We start from the raw sequence: 15,582 nt of genomic DNA on the forward strand, positions 1-15,582 counted from the left end.
ATCACCAAGCGAGATTATTTTTCGGATCGCCTTCCTTTCTCCTGACAGGCGGGGCGATTAAACGTGTGTGTGTGCTGGGCCATTTCTTTACTGAACTCCAAACTAACACCACCAAGCGATAAAAAACAGGAGAGGGTGATGGAGGCTTAATCGCTAGGAGAGGAGGCGGCGTGGCTGCTGCTATGAGGAGTTCACTTTGAATCAAGCGGCCGCGGCGATTGGCTGAAAAGCACGTGGTGCGCGCCCCGCAGGACTGCGCCCCGGCTGCCGCTGCAGTCGCCTGGCTTAGGGCAGAGTCCAGCCCGGGGTGCCGCACCCGCTGGGGAGTGGGGAGGGAGGACACATGGGAAATGCCTGGGGCTGGAGTCTCTTTGGCTCTCTGCCAGCAAGAAACTTAAACGTCCTGGCTTGCTCAACCCGAGTGTCCCTAAACTGTCCAGACTTTTGCCCTCCCATTGCCACTCTATCTCCCCACTCTGGGTGTCCTACCCAAGGCGCTATCTATGCTTGCCCAGGGCCTGCCCTGCGGATACCCAGCTCGTCCCTTGCAGCCCTTTTTAGAGCATCTCGCGGGCTCTGGCATCACCGAGCGCACAGCCCCGGGCTGCGCTCCCCTAAGATGGGTCTCTCAGATCCGGGGCTGTCCATTAACCAGGCTGGCCCAAAGAGTCGCAGACACTGGAACCCGGGAAAACTTATTTTATTCTCGGTTCCTGGAATTGCAGCTGCCAGCGGCTGAGACAGCGCGTCCGCTTTGTCTCTCTGCACTCCCCGCAGCCCCCCTCTCCCGCTTCCTCTCCCGATTAACTCCCCCGACACGCTCTTCTCTAGCTCCTCTCCTCCTCCCACTCCTTCTCCTCCTCTTCCTCCTCCTACACCACCGGCCGCGCTAATGCGCTTCCTCCCTCCCCCGGTGTCGGTCTCTTTGCATACGCGCCCCCTCCCCTCCCCGCCGCGCCACTTATAGCGGGGCGCACGGCGGCGGGGCGCACACTGCTCTGGCAGCCGGAGAGGAGGCGGTGTGGCGGTGGCGCTGCGGAGACCGGGTCCAGACGCCTGGCGGCCGCCGGCGCACAAGACGCTTTCTAGCTCCCTCCCCCGAGCGCACAGCCCGCCTCCTTCCGCGGCGCCTGCAGTGGCAGGCTTGCTCTCCCCTCCCGTGACGCGCTCCGGGAGACGCTCTGCGGGTCCTGGACACCTGGTCCGCGGCGTGGGGACGAGAGGCGGAGGCGAACGCCAGCGGTAGCCGGTCCGCGACCCATCGTTCGGGGCGCAGTCCTCTCCCCGGCTGGCGCTCCTTTCTCCGGGGCATTCGCCGCCGCTTCCCGGGGCTGAGACGACCGGTTCGTCGCCTCCTTGCCCGTGACCGTCGCTAGAACTCAGTTGTGCGTTGCGGCCAGTCGCCACTGCTGTAAGTTTCCCTCACTGCCCGGGACCTGTTGCAGGCGTTGCGGGCTTCAGGGGCTGCTTCGGCTGCAGGGGTGTGTTCGCGAGGGGTGAGCGTGCTCCGGGCACTCGGGAGCTTCGACTAGAGGCCAAGGGGAGCTCTTCTCGGTGCGGAGATCACGGTGCCCGCCGCTGCCCTCCCACAGCAGGCAGGAGCCGGGCATCGCCGGAGAGGTCTACCAGCCTCCGCTCCGCGGTGCCGTGTCCGGGTCGAGCCGCTGGGGAAGTGAGGAGCCGAGCTAAGGATACAGTCAGCCTCTCTCCTCCGCGGAAAGCAGCGCTTCCCTGGGGGTGAATGTCGCGCTGCGTCGCTCCTCGCAGCCTCCAGAGTCAGGCGCGCGGGATCGTTGGCCCACGTTGCATCCTCTCCGGCTTGGAGGAAAGTTGGGGCCGCGCACAGACACCCTGAGTGCGGGCATGTTCACTGCGGCGGAAATGTCTATAGAGAATGAATGAAAACTGCTTTCTGAAAAACTAGTTTCTTGACTGTCATGTTAACATTATTAGTTACAAAGGATAGGAATTGGTGGGCGGGGAGATGAAACATTGAATTTATCCACATGCAGTTTGGTGTCACATAGGCATGGCCAGCTTGTTAAATAGCGTTGGCAAGTGTTAATAAAAAGACTCTGGCAAGAAGCTACTTTTGTTAACAAGATCTTTATAATGTTCTATTGTTACCGGTAATGTAGATGCCCAGAAAAAAATCTGCCTAGTTTCTCTTTTGATTGGATTGAGATCAGGTTCAAAACCTGGAGAAGCGTGCGGGACGCTAAGCATTGGAGGCAGAGAGCCTGAATTAGGAGCATGAAGTGAACTGAAGTTAATGTAGCTGAAGCCCTTTTGATGTTCACAGTAATAGCAGCCCTTTCTCTGTCTTCTCTGTAGACGTAGGTTAAGTACATGTGTGCATTTTCTTGGCCACTTACTTGGTATGCAAATGTGATTTCTCTGGGGGCTTAAAAATGCTCGAAAGATGATTCATTTTATGTTGAAGGTGTGTTCAGTGACTTGTATACTTGGTTTCTGCTGATATTTTGAGGTTTGCACAGTTTTAAACCAGAAAGCAAGCATTTTCCCTTGGGTTTCCAAGTTTACTTTTTATTTTAATCAAACATTGTTGCAAGAACGTTGATTGTGATTTTGACTGTGACGTGCTTTTCCATCCGGATGGTATCCAAGATGACAGGCTAGGCTCTTCCTTCTGGCTTGCTGGACCAACCTGGAACATACAGGAGCATAAACACAGGATGCGGAGAGATGTAGATCCTATATCCTAAGGTCTTCTAAACAAATTGTTTTCTTAGGTGGAAGTCTGGTTGTGAATGTTGTTTTGCACCATCCTGAATCTAATGTTCAAGGAAATGTGTTCTGGGCCTAGCATGATTCCAGCTCAATGTGTAAGCATTTTGGTGCCTGTGCACCTAGTTTCAGGGAGCCTCGTTCTTCCTTCACTCAGGACAGCATTTGCTCTGAGAGAGGCGGCAACTTCACAAGAGTAAGTAGACAGTCTATTGAGGTTTAGGTTTAAAGTCTTCCTCCAAATACTTCAGATTGAATGTACTAATTAAAATAACAACTACAGCGGTGGAGCATTGAGAATGCTAATGAATGTTTTAATCCTTTGGAAACCTGATGCATTCCCATAGGTTCATATGGTCATTCTCCAGAACACTGGGCATTGGTTAGAATGGAGTAGACAGTAGATGCTTAGCTTGAGGTGGGAGTGAGGCTGGCTCCTCACCATTTTTTATATCCCAAGTCGCTGTGGAGATTACTGGGTGCTTTGTAAAGTCTTCCTAACACTGGAGCTCTACGACTTTGTTGCTTCCTTTCTTCCACTGAGCCATGTTTACTCATCATAAAAAATTACATTCCAAAAAGGAAAGAAAACTAGTTGCATCACCTAATGGTAGGAGGTATATGTGTCATGCCCCTGCCTTTGTGGTTTTCTGTGCAGTCTCACAGTGGGGCTCGCATCTGGTTGGGGAGGTGCAGGTTAGTATTTTAGCCCATCAATCTGTGGCAAATCATTCATTTGCATTTATTAATAATTCTTAGAATATACATTTAAAAATATCTGAATGGTTAAAGGAAACAGTTTCAGCTGCGCTTTCAGGACTGGCTGTTATGTGTCTGGAACAGATACTGTAACGAGCCACACAGTTTACCCTCTGGGGATAAACAGCAGGATAAACAGCTTCCTTAGGAATCCTTGGACAGGCAGGTTCTTGAGGACTTCATTCCTTTGAAGTAACAGAGGGGTGGTATAAAAGAAAAGGATGAAGGCATGTGATTCAGTTTTTGAAGATGGGTGACAAGCATTTCCTATGTCTCTACCCTACTGTTTTCTTACTGAGGAAAACCAAAAGATAGCATTAGATTCTACTATAATTTCAATTTAGATACCGAGGAAAGCACTGTAGTCAGCAAATACATTCTGGGTGGCCCTAAATTAACAACAGCTGGCAAAATACGCACACACACACACACACACACACACACACACACACACGTACGTATTTTTTTATTTAAATAAAGCAGTGTTTGCATTTTGAACTCCTTCTATGCAGGTGCCAGCATTTGCAAGTATACAGGAACAGTCCTGGTGATGCGCTATTTAATCAAAAGACAGGGGTGGATCTTTTGTTCTTGCAGCTGGTTTTCCAAGAATTGATATAAAGCGGGAAGAACAGAAAACAGCAGTCATAAGTATGCTACTCAAAATATTCTTCTTTTTATGTGCCAAATCCTCACATTGGAAGCTGTCCAGAGCAAGACAGGTAGTTGGTGATTATGGCCAGAATTTATTCCGTGCTTTGACTAAAGGCTTGCTGATCAATATATGGTTAATGTTGAAATTGGGGTGCTTTTAGGACTCTTCAGTGGTAGAGCTGTCTGGTTATAAATTAATCTTTTAAGTTGGGATGCCGAGGTGGGAGGATCAGGTGAGGCCAGGAGTTCGAGACCCTGTCTCTACAAAAAAACAAAAAATTATCTGGGTTTGGTGATGCACACCTTTAGTGCCAGCTACTTGGAAGGCCAAGGCAGGAGGATCACTTAAGTCCAGGAGTTCGAGGCTGCAGTGAACTGTGATTGCACCACTGCACTCAAGCCAGAGTGACAGAGCGAGACTTGGTCTCAGAAATATATATAAAATGAAATACATTATCTGTAACATTTAAATAAAGGTCTGATCATTGCAGAAGTTGGCCTTACATTTCCCATTTACTGTATGTGCCGGGAGATTGGATCTTACCAAAGGAATTCTTAATGGAATTAATTATTAGGTGTTTGTTTTACGCATGGCTTTATGTTGCGTGGGGCATGAAAGCCAGTGCCCATCCTGGCATTATGAGAGCAGGAGACCTGGCATTTTAAGTGGCCCACAGTGAATCAGCTGGACTAGGACAGGGAGCTGTGAGAATGAGACCTCACTCTTGGCTTTTGCTGACTTATATTCTAAAAGACTTCAATGGCCTGAAAGTTGGCAATCAGGTTTTCCAAGATGAACCTGCTCTTTATGGAGTGATTTTTTTTTTTTTTTAAACAGTGCAGAGTTCAAATAGCTCAACAGTATTACAGTGAATATCCTTCCTTCTGGGTAGCTGTCTCTGGCTTTGTCCTGGAATGGCCATACACTATTCTGGAATAGTAGGTGGCATGGTCAACAACAAAGTGTTCTGTTTTTTGCCCAAAACCACTGTTGCTTTTGTTCTGCTGTTCTGAACATCGGGAGCATGATTTTCAATTCATTATTATTATTATTTTTAGGAGCGGAAACAAAATGTCAGTCAGCGTGCATGAGAACCGCAAGTCCAGGGCCAGCAGCGGCTCCATTAACATCTATCTGTTTCACAAGTCCTCCTACGCTGACAGCGTCCTCACTCACCTGAATCTTTTACGCCAGCAGCGTCTCTTCACTGACGTCCTTCTCCATGCCGGAAATAGGACCTTCCCTTGCCACCGGGCAGTGCTGGCTGCATGCAGTCGCTACTTTGAGGCCATGTTCAGTGGTGGCCTGAAAGAGAGCCAGGACAGTGAGGTCAACTTCGACAATTCTATCCACCCAGAAGTCTTGGAGCTGCTGCTTGACTATGCGTACTCCTCCCGGGTCATCATCAATGAAGAAAATGCAGAATCGCTCCTGGAAGCTGGTGACATGCTGGAGTTTCAAGACATCCGGGATGCATGTGCAGAATTCCTGGAAAAGAACCTGCATCCCACCAACTGCCTGGGCATGCTGCTGCTGTCTGACGCGCACCAGTGCACCAAGCTGTACGAACTCTCTTGGAGAATGTGTCTCAGCAACTTCCAAACCATCAGGAAGAATGAAGATTTCCTCCAGCTGCCCCAGGACATGGTAGTGCAACTCTTGTCCAGTGAAGAGCTGGAGACAGAAGATGAAAGGCTTGTGTATGAGTCTGCAATTAACTGGATCAGCTATGACCTGAAGAAGCGCTATTGCTACCTCCCAGAACTGTTGCAGACAGTAAGGCTGGCACTTCTGCCAGCCATCTATCTCATGGAGAATGTGGCCATGGAGGAACTCATCACCAAGCAGAGAAAGAGTAAGGAAATTGTGGAAGAGGCCATCAGGTGCAAACTGAAAATCCTGCAGAATGACGGTGTGGTAACCAGCCTCTGTGCCCGACCTCGGAAAACCGGCCATGCCCTCTTCCTTCTGGGAGGACAGACTTTCATGTGTGACAAGTTGTATCTGGTAGACCAGAAGGCCAAAGAAATCATTCCCAAGGCTGACATTCCCAGCCCAAGAAAAGAGTTTAGTGCATGTGCGATTGGCTGCAAAGTGTACATTACTGGGGGGCGGGGGTCTGAAAATGGGGTCTCGAAAGATGTCTGGGTTTATGATACCCTGCATGAGGAGTGGTCCAAGGCTGCCCCCATGCTGGTGGCCAGGTTTGGCCATGGCTCTGCTGAACTGAAGCACTGCCTGTATGTGGTTGGGGGGCACACGGCCGCAACTGGCTGCCTCCCGGCCTCCCCTTCAGTCTCTCTAAAGCAGGTAGAACATTATGACCCCACAACCAACAAATGGACCATGGTGGCCCCACTCCGCGAAGGCGTTAGCAACGCCGCAGTAGTGAGTGCCAAACTCAAGTTGTTTGCTTTCGGAGGTACCAGTGTCAGTCATGACAAGCTCCCCAAAGTTCAGTGTTACGATCAGTGTGAAAACAGGTGGACTGTACCGGCCACCTGTCCCCAGCCCTGGCGTTACACAGCAGCAGCTGTGCTGGGGAACCAGATTTTTATTATGGGGGGTGATACAGAATTCTCTGCCTGCTCTGCTTATAAATTCAACAGTGAGACTTACCAGTGGACCAAGGTGGGAGATGTGACAGCAAAGCGCATGAGCTGCCATGCTGTGGCCTCCGGAAACAAACTCTACGTGGTTGGAGGATACTTTGGCATTCAGCGATGCAAGACTTTGGACTGCTACGATCCAACGTTAGACGTGTGGAACAGCATCACCACTGTCCCGTACTCGCTGATTCCTACTGCATTTGTCAGCACCTGGAAACATCTGCCTTCTTAAATGCAGTACATTCTAAAGAGAGTGAGTACGAGGTAAGAAGTTTAGCTATAAATGTAAGTATGCATATAATTAGGCTATTGCGTAAGTTGAGTACATGGGGTGAGATCTGATCCACAGAGACTGTACTGCAGAAGTACTACCAAAGCTGTAAAAATAAGAGAGCTGGTGCCCCTAGAACTTACCCACTTGTGTTGACCACAGCCTCAGCCCCCCATGGCATTAGCCAGTGGTTCTCAGCTTTTACTGAGCCTCAGAATCTCCTGAAGAGCTTTTTGTTTATTTTATTATTATTATTTGAGACAGTGTCTTGCTCTGTCACCCAGGCTAGAGTGCAGTGGTGTGATCTTGGCTCACTGCAAGCTCCGCCTCCTGGGTTCACGCCATTCTCCTGCCTCAGTCTCCCGAGTAGCTGGGATACAGGCGCCTGCCACCATGCCCAGCTAATTTTTTGTATTTTTAGTAGAGACGGGGTTTCACCATGTTAGCCAGGATGGTCTTGATCTCCTGACCTCGTGATCTGCCCGCCTCGGTCTCCCAAAGTGCTGGGATTACAGGTGTGAGCCACCGCGCCCGGCCCTGAAGAGCTTTTTAAAAACTACCCATCCCAGAGACTTAGTTTCATTTGGTCTGGGGTGGGGTCCAAGCATCAGTATTTTTAGAACGTTTCCAGATGATTCCAATGAACAACCAGGTTGAGAACCCCTGACCTCTGTTAAGAATGCCAGCTAATGTTTATTGAGCCCCCACTGTGTGCTTGCAGCGGTGCCGTGTGTTTCCCACGGATCATCTCATTCTGTCCTCACAACAACCCTGTGGGGAATTATTACTAGTTTCATTTTATAGATGAAAGAAACTTCATGCACTATGGAGGCTAAGATGCCCGAGTTAGCAGAGCTTAGTAAGAGGCGGAGCTGGTTAGGAAGCCAATGCAGGGGGCCTGGCTCCAGGGCATCAGCACTGGAGCATCGTGTTGCACTGCCACCGAATAAACTTGAGCTTCATGCCCATGACACCAATGTCATCCCAGGTGATACTTCATTTATATTCAAATTTTGCTTCCTCAAACCCGTTGTAGAATGATTAGGGTTTAAAAAATGTATTGCTCAAATTCATTCCTAGTTTATTCTCTCCAAAATTATTAGCTTATTTTAAATGTTTTAGTTAAAAAGTAGCGCCCTTTAGGGTGTTTATTACCTTTAAAGATAAATCTATATCTGTCTTCATAAAAGGTTGCACGTACATAGCAGAAGTTTGTGCAGATAACATGGAGCCAGCTAAATTTCCCAAACTATGGCCTTTCAGAGTTAATCAGTCAGGCTGACCCTATTGTCAAGGCTAACAAAAGTTGTGTTTCTGCATCATATATCTGAGTACATAATAGTTGTCTGGGTATTTAAGAGTATATAATACTCTTGGCTCAAATAATTAATAGGCCTACACAGTTCGGAGTTCGCGAAGCTCACGGCTGCTTTGCTGCTAAACATTCTTAGGATTGGCCCCAGGAATTGCTTAGGCATGTGTAAGTATAGCCCAGCACACACAGGATGTGTTGATTTGTTTTGGTGATTCATGGGCTTATTACTAATAATAAGAGAAGAAAGTAACTTCTTTGGAGGAACTACAATGAAAACAAACTCATTTACTTGGGAACTTTTGGCTCTGTGTTCCCTAGTATGTTCACACCTTTGAAGGGGACTTCAAAGGGAGAAAAGGAGATCTAGGCCTAGTGGCAAACTAAGCACAGAAGGGTTTCATCTCATTGGTCTTTTCTTTCCCCATCCCTTACAGCTCATTTAGAAACATCATTAAACTTGGCCTCACTCTCACATTTCAGCTTGCTATTTTTTTTTTTTTTTTTTTTTTGAGACAGAGTCTTATTCTATTGCCCAGGCTGGGGTGCAATGGCGTGATCTCAGCTTGCTGCAACCTCCACCTCCTGGGTTCAAGCGATCTCCTGCCTCAGCCTTCCAAGTAGCTAGGATTACAGCGCCCACCACCACGCCCAGCTTTTTTGTATTTTTAGTAGAGATGGGGTTTCACCATGTTGGTAAAGCTGGTCTTGAACTCCTAACCTCAAGTGATCCACCCATCTCAGCCTCCCAAAGTGCTGGGATAACAGGCGTGAGCCGCCGCGCTCGGCCTCCAGCTTGCTATTTTTTTCACTTCTTCAGTTATCTCTTCCACCCTTCGTACAGTTATCAGAGGTCTGAGTTATGTTACGCCTTCTTGGAATGAAACTCCTTCAAAACAGCAGGAACAATCAGACACCTCCTCTGGGGAGCAACTGGGCTAATAGTGTCTCACACCAAACTGGTTTTTTGTAGCCTCGCTGGCATCTCAGTAATCTTGAATAAACAAATGCTCTGAAAGTGGTTATTTCATTTGAGATATGAATGCATGACTCACCTCTAAAGCAGGTTTAAAGAACCTCCTAGGTGAAAGCATCAATTAACAGCATACTTAGTTGGGTGTTAGTCCAGAACTGACTATATTTGCACAGAAGAGCCATAAAAATTGCTACCAGGGTGGTGGTACATAAAAAATGACAATGGGCAAGCTGGCTGGAATCCTTGGAACAAGGTAAGGAAATTGAGGCAGAAAGAGGAGAGAAGCCACATGTGTATTCTGGCCCTAGTTTTAAGTTCTAGACCTTCCTGAGTTTTAGGTTGCTTCTCTGTCAAATGAGTGGTTTGATCTATAATTACCCTGTGATCTGTCCCAGCTCAGACTTGGGTCAATTGATAGGGGAGTTAAAAGAGGCGAAAATACCTAGCCCAGTGCTTGGCATGTACTAAGTGTTCAATATTCAGTTTAGACCCTAGCTTATTGTGAGATAATGGCGGTGGAATTAGCTTTGTGTGTAGTAGGAAAATGAGGTTTCTTTGACTATTATCTGCTTGTTATCTTTAGACTTCATTTTTGATTCCTCCTTTTTCAGCCCAGAGTGAACATGTTGGCAAACACTTGACTTCACCCTACCCTGGGTGTTTGAACTGAGTCATACTCTTCCGGTCCCTGGGAAACAGAGCAAGTAAAGTGTTAGGTTATATGTGCAATAACATCCTCTTCACCCTTGGCGCTACCAGTGAGACAGTCAATCACATAAAAACTAAATTTGACAGGGCCAAGTTTGCTGCTTTTAAAGGGCAGCGTAAGCTCCTGATCAAAGCCACTCTTTGAATTTCCGACAGGGAGAATGTTGGTTAAAATTTCTGAAGTTTACTACACAAGATAGTGCTAAAACATTTAAGAGGGGGTTGGAGTGCCTTAAAGTGCTGGGTAGGAACGTCTCAGTCCCAAACTGCAAATTCCTCTGCCCTCCAAATGTAGGTGCTAACTGAATTAATACAGTGTTTAACAGAAAGTTTCCCTAGGTCTTAAAGCTCATCCACCAAGGAGGTTTTATCTGCCTCCTGCTGCTCTGTCGGTGGGAAGGGCAGAAAGGAAATTACTTTGATTATCCTCTGTTTTCGTGGTGCCGTGTGGCCTCAACCTAACTTAGGCTTTGATTTGCTTTGTTTCTTCTCTAGATTTTGTTGTTGTTGTTGTTGTTGTTGTGTGTCCTTTTTTGTTGTTGTTGTTCCTGTTTGTATATACAATTTTTGGGGGGGAGGGTGTGTATATTCCTTTTTTCCTGTTTGAATATGCATTGTCTTGAAATTTTATATTATTACAAGATACATTCTTTTGGCCTAATGTTGACATACAGGTTACAAGGAGGTGGAGGTGGGGCAATGACACCGTAGTCTAAGGAATGCCTTGAAAGCTTGAATCACTGTTAGGAAACAGCCAAAAGAAACAACTCATGAAATGAATCAGGCTTCTGAACACACAAAAGCAAAGAATTCAGTGCAAGTAATGAGTGGCTCCTCCAGAATTCCCTTTGTCTGTACTTAGAGTTACAGCAATAGGGATACAAAAGCCCTCTGCACAATTTCCCCAGATGAAATGAGAAATAAATAAATGGGAAGAGTGAGCAGTGTGAGGAAATGCAAGCTCTATGAAATGTGCAGGCTTTGTGGTTACGGCACTTTGAATTGATATTCACACTTGATGTAGGTAGATTCTGTAGCACTGGCATGCCGTAACTGCTGGCACCTATGTGTGGACTAACGAACTTTGAGAATAAACTCCAACCTTGGGCTGTTGAGGCCTGATACATTGTCATGTGAAAGGAAGCGAGACTGATTTCTGCCATAATGTATAACAGAGATGCATTTAAATAAGAGGATTAGTATGTCTGCCTCCTAGATGGTAAAGTTAATTTGGAATCTTTCATGGTACGTGGGCCAAGGAGGGTTTGCACAGGAATCTCCCTTCTTTTCACCTGTTAGTGATCACTTTACAGTCACTCTGTTTAACCACAGAAAGAAATTTTATGAATGTTGGGAGCAGAAGATGGCAACTCCTAATAGCATCTACACATATAGGTTTGGATTTGAACGTATATATGCTTAGGAGAGAAGTGAAGGTCCTTCTTTAGACACCACTGTTTTTCTCAGGCCAGCCATCTGCATGGATGCGTACATGCACACGTGTGTGCATTTAAGGCAAGTACTTTAAATATCTTTGCACAGTTCCTACTGAACATATAAGACCTTTGGAAGCAATATTGTCCAGCTCCATACCAAGTTTAATTTTTTAAAAAATTTTGTGGCTAATAAGAAAAATCTTAAAACTATGGCATCACACAAATCCTTCATGCTTTTTTTTTTTTTTTTTCTTTTCCTTCTATTTCAGCTCACTCCATCCCTTGATGAGATAATATGAGATTTCTGCTTTGGAGAGGCCAAGTTGAATGAAGAGAAAAAAAGGAAAAGAAGTTGCAAGACTCGAATAAAATCTGCTGCACCTTGTAAATGCTCTAACTGGACATGAAGGAAACGGGTGAGGGAGGGGGGTGGGATTTTTGGTGCAAGTAGCACATGGTTTAAATATGAATGAACAAACCTGTGATCTAGTCCTTGTCTTGTAATTGTGGATTAATGTCAATGTTAATCAGCCCCTCAAAGGGAGAGAAAAGCTGGACCTTTTCCCTTGCTGTACCATATTCAGCATTTGATTTCCATGGGCTCCACCATTTATGTGTAAAATTTGAAATGGTTGTCACCTCTCTCTGAGGAGAGAGCTTGAAGCGTCCACACCAGCTGCTGCTGGAGATTCAAAGCCCAACTGTGGGTCCAAGAGGGAAGCTGGCTGGGCTGGCTGAAGAAAGAGGACCACTGGACTCTCCATTAATCTCTAAGGGGTCTGCTTCCCAGGAAATTTCCCAACAATGGGGACTTTGTTGGTAGCCATTTGGTAGATGTTCTTTTCTATTTATAAGTGACTTTAAACTTTCCCTTGGCTGTTAAGAAGTTTGTTATAGATTTAGCTATTTATTGTTCGATGCCTGCATGCTGAAACAATGCCTACAGCTGTCTTCACATGTTATGGACGTGTGTGAATGGTTGTATGTTTTGCACATTTTGTGGCTGTTGAGATGTGCTTTGCTGCACAGACATGAAAACTTTTGAATTACAATTTGGAGTATAACTGGAGGGTGGGTTGGGGAGGGGTGGATTTTTAAAATGTCGAGACAGGGAAGGATGACAAAATGGAAATTTAAATGACATCCTAGCGGTAGAGAAACCGTGGAGATCACTTTTCTCAGACTCACCAACTTTTAATGGGATTTCATGGGGTTTGGTTGCGCTGAGTAAGGGGAGGCTGCTTTCTGCCCTTCTCCCCGCTCCCATCTGATTTACGTAATTCAGTCTCAGCTGCTGAAATTTGGAAAGGACCAAATTGCTTTACAGTTTTTTTCTTTGTGTAGTATCTTGAAATCCTGGAAAATTCTATGGAATAGTTCTGTATATAGGGCACAGGTAAAGGCATTGTCCCAAGTTTATTTATTTATTTATTACCCTGAGAATGCTTTGCCATAACCACATTTAATGGGAAAAACGGAAGTATCACAGATGTAAATTAACTCACCAGATTTACTTGGCCTGAACTCATTCTCTTGCTATATGATTTAGCAAGTTCTAGAAGGTCTCCAAGACAATAATTACATTGGCGCAATGTATACTTCAGTGCTCAGTCTTAGGCAAATCTCTTTTTAAAAAACTCTTTGGTGCACAAGTAACACATTTGGCCACAAAACACCAAAGAATTGTAAGCAGTGGCCCCTATTGAGAAGTTTTCCAGTAGAGTTGGAAATCGGTTGTGAATACATTCTTTGCTAGTTGGAGTGCTTGTTTACTAAGCATGTGCCGTCGTAGGTATTAGTGCTAGTCTCAAATAGTGCTTCCCTTGAGGTGCGGGGGAAGAACAAAGTTTGCAACTCGAACTGCTTTCGTCCATGTTTCTCACATTGCTGTATTTTAGAAAATAGGGGTTAAGACTGATAACAACCTTTTACATTGTGACCGTATTTGCATTGTCTAATGACAGATAAATCCTTAACATTTCTCTCCACCTTAGTACTTTAGACTAATTGTGTTTGTCCGTCCATGCCATGAATGAGTGGGCTGTAGTTGGGCCAAAATAAATGAGCTGTTGGAAGAAAAGAATCAGTACTTTCCAGCAGTCAGTCCCTGGTTCCTAGATGTGTTCTAAGCAATGCAAATGTCTAGTTGTCCCCCAGTGGGCATAGTCAGTGTCGTTTATATTGTAGCAGTTACAGCTCTGTAGTTTATGATGCAAATCTGCCAAGAGAGATGTATGTGTCACTGCATGGCTTCTGAAAGCAGGATGAATTTTCTGCAGCTGTTTCAGAGTTGGGGTCTGTCCCTGAATCCTCTGTTAATTACTGTGTGTGAGCCAGAGGGAGCCGTGGTAAGGGTTGGGCCCCCAGCCTGCAGGGAACTTTCTGGACTCCCGCTCTTTGAATCGATATAGGCATTTGGTCTCACTACTTGACCATTCTCACCCTGTGAAACGTCCCACACTTTGAAGCAAATACAATTCACAGCACAGTACACACAAAAACCTTGGCATAAGACAGAGAAGGTTCTTCTTATTTTGTGGGCTGGTTGCTGTAGAAACACATAACAAAGGGCAGCCCTCCACTTCTGGTATAATTGTGTAGCCCCTTTTCTCTGGGCTTGACACCTGTCTTGAATAAGAGTGATTAGAGCTGCATAATGTCCCTCTCTTGGCTATTGACCATGTGGTTCACGTACAAAACTCTGTATAAGTTGAAGGAAAATGTTCATGTTCATATATACTTGTTTGCTATGACTACATTTTGAGGTTTTGTAAAACTGTTATTTTTTTTTTTCACAATGTGAAACTGAAGGTCAATAAATTATTAGAGATTTTCTCTTCATTATGTGTGTGGGTCTTTATTTGAATAAGACACAATTTGAGGCATTGTAAACTTGTGCCTTTTCTCGTTTGTCCAAAGAGGGATGGTTTCAGATATTCCAAATGTGTCTTATTTCACCATTTGGTGATATTTACAAAGGTAATTTTGCATATTAAATAAAACTTGTTGACCATTAGAGTATCTCTTTTAAGCAAGACAAAATTCCTCATTTGTGGGTTATTCATAGCTGGGAATATAACAAGTCACACACCATGCAATGTTAAGACAGCATACTTTATATTAGAATGAATTTAGTTTTTTGAAATCCTCACGTGGGTTGTATTTTGACAGAAAGCTGTTAGAGAAGGAGCTGGAGTTCAATCCTCTTTTCATCTGCTGACATCTGCTTTAGAAATCATTTAAAGTGGAAATATATGCATCTTATTTCAGTACTGCCACAGAAAAGCACAAGTTTAACCCTTCAGGGATACTTAGTTTGTTCTAAGCTGATGGCTGTCCTAGCTGGCTCTGCATAAGGCCAGTTGAAGCCTCCTGCCCCTACCTCATGATGGCTTCTTGTCACACTGAGATGCTCTTGTATCACTTGGGTTGGAACCCTTATTGTTTCAGTGTGCAGAGCAAGGTTGGGCATAACCTTTTCTGGGTAGAAAATAAATATTACCTAATTGCAAACTCTAGGAGAGCTCACAAGTAGGCATAATGCAACTACAGCCTTTGGACTTTGACCAAGATGCCAGAGCAGATGCCTTGGGTTTGACAGGAGGATCATTCGGTTCTGTGCTGTGTGAAGCTGGTCTAGAGCCAAGCCTTTGGGGACCAGTGTCAGCCCTCAGATTCCAAGTGCATGATGTTGAAGACCCGTGGAAACCGTGTTGATGACACCATATGGATGACACCAAATGACAGGGAAGAAGGGCAGGTTAGTTAGGAGTTGACGGATGGGATTTAGACTCAGGAAAATGTCTTGATGTTAATCCCTAGAGGGGTTGAGAATGGTTCCTGTAGAAATGATTGTGAACAGACCTTTCATTCTCTGGAGTTGTTTCTCTTTATCATCTCACTTGGAACATGTAGAAAGATTAAAAAGATACTTCAAATTCTTAAATTTTCGTTCATTTGGAAATTTCATTTCATTTAGATAGATCACACCAAACAGTGGCTATGGTAATAAAAATCTGGCCATAGTAGGGAAACAGGTTGGAGGTCGGCAGTCCAGGGCCGGGACAGCACCCCCATGAGGCCATCAGGCCTCATGCTTGCAAGATGG

The 15,582-nt window shown here is 45.6% G+C and overlaps 1 protein-coding gene across 1 annotated transcript; it reads left to right on the top strand.

Annotated features, from left to right (window-relative positions):
- Positions 1 to 287: 287 nt before the first annotated feature.
- On the top strand, positions 288 to 14,315 carry ENC1 (ectodermal-neural cortex 1). The gene is made up of 3 exons (XM_055253916.2): positions 288 to 1,411; positions 5,221 to 7,035; positions 11,744 to 14,315. The coding sequence occupies exon 2, from the start codon at positions 5,234 to 5,236 to the stop codon at positions 7,001 to 7,003; it is 1,770 nt and encodes a 589-aa protein (XP_055109891.1). The 5' UTR covers positions 288 to 1,411; positions 5,221 to 5,233; the 3' UTR covers positions 7,004 to 7,035; positions 11,744 to 14,315.
- Positions 14,316 to 15,582: the final 1,267 nt, after the last annotated feature.

Source organism: Symphalangus syndactylus, chromosome 18, assembly GCF_028878055.3.
Source record: "Symphalangus syndactylus isolate Jambi chromosome 18, NHGRI_mSymSyn1-v2.1_pri, whole genome shotgun sequence".
Lineage (NCBI taxonomy): Eukaryota > Metazoa > Chordata > Mammalia > Primates > Hylobatidae > Symphalangus > Symphalangus syndactylus.

What these genes read in the sequence shown, in the direction of transcription:
- ENC1 (XM_055253916.2), top strand. Translation starts at nt 5,234, where the DNA reads ATGTCAGTCAGCGTGCATGAGAACCGCAAGTCCAGGGCCAGCAGCGGC.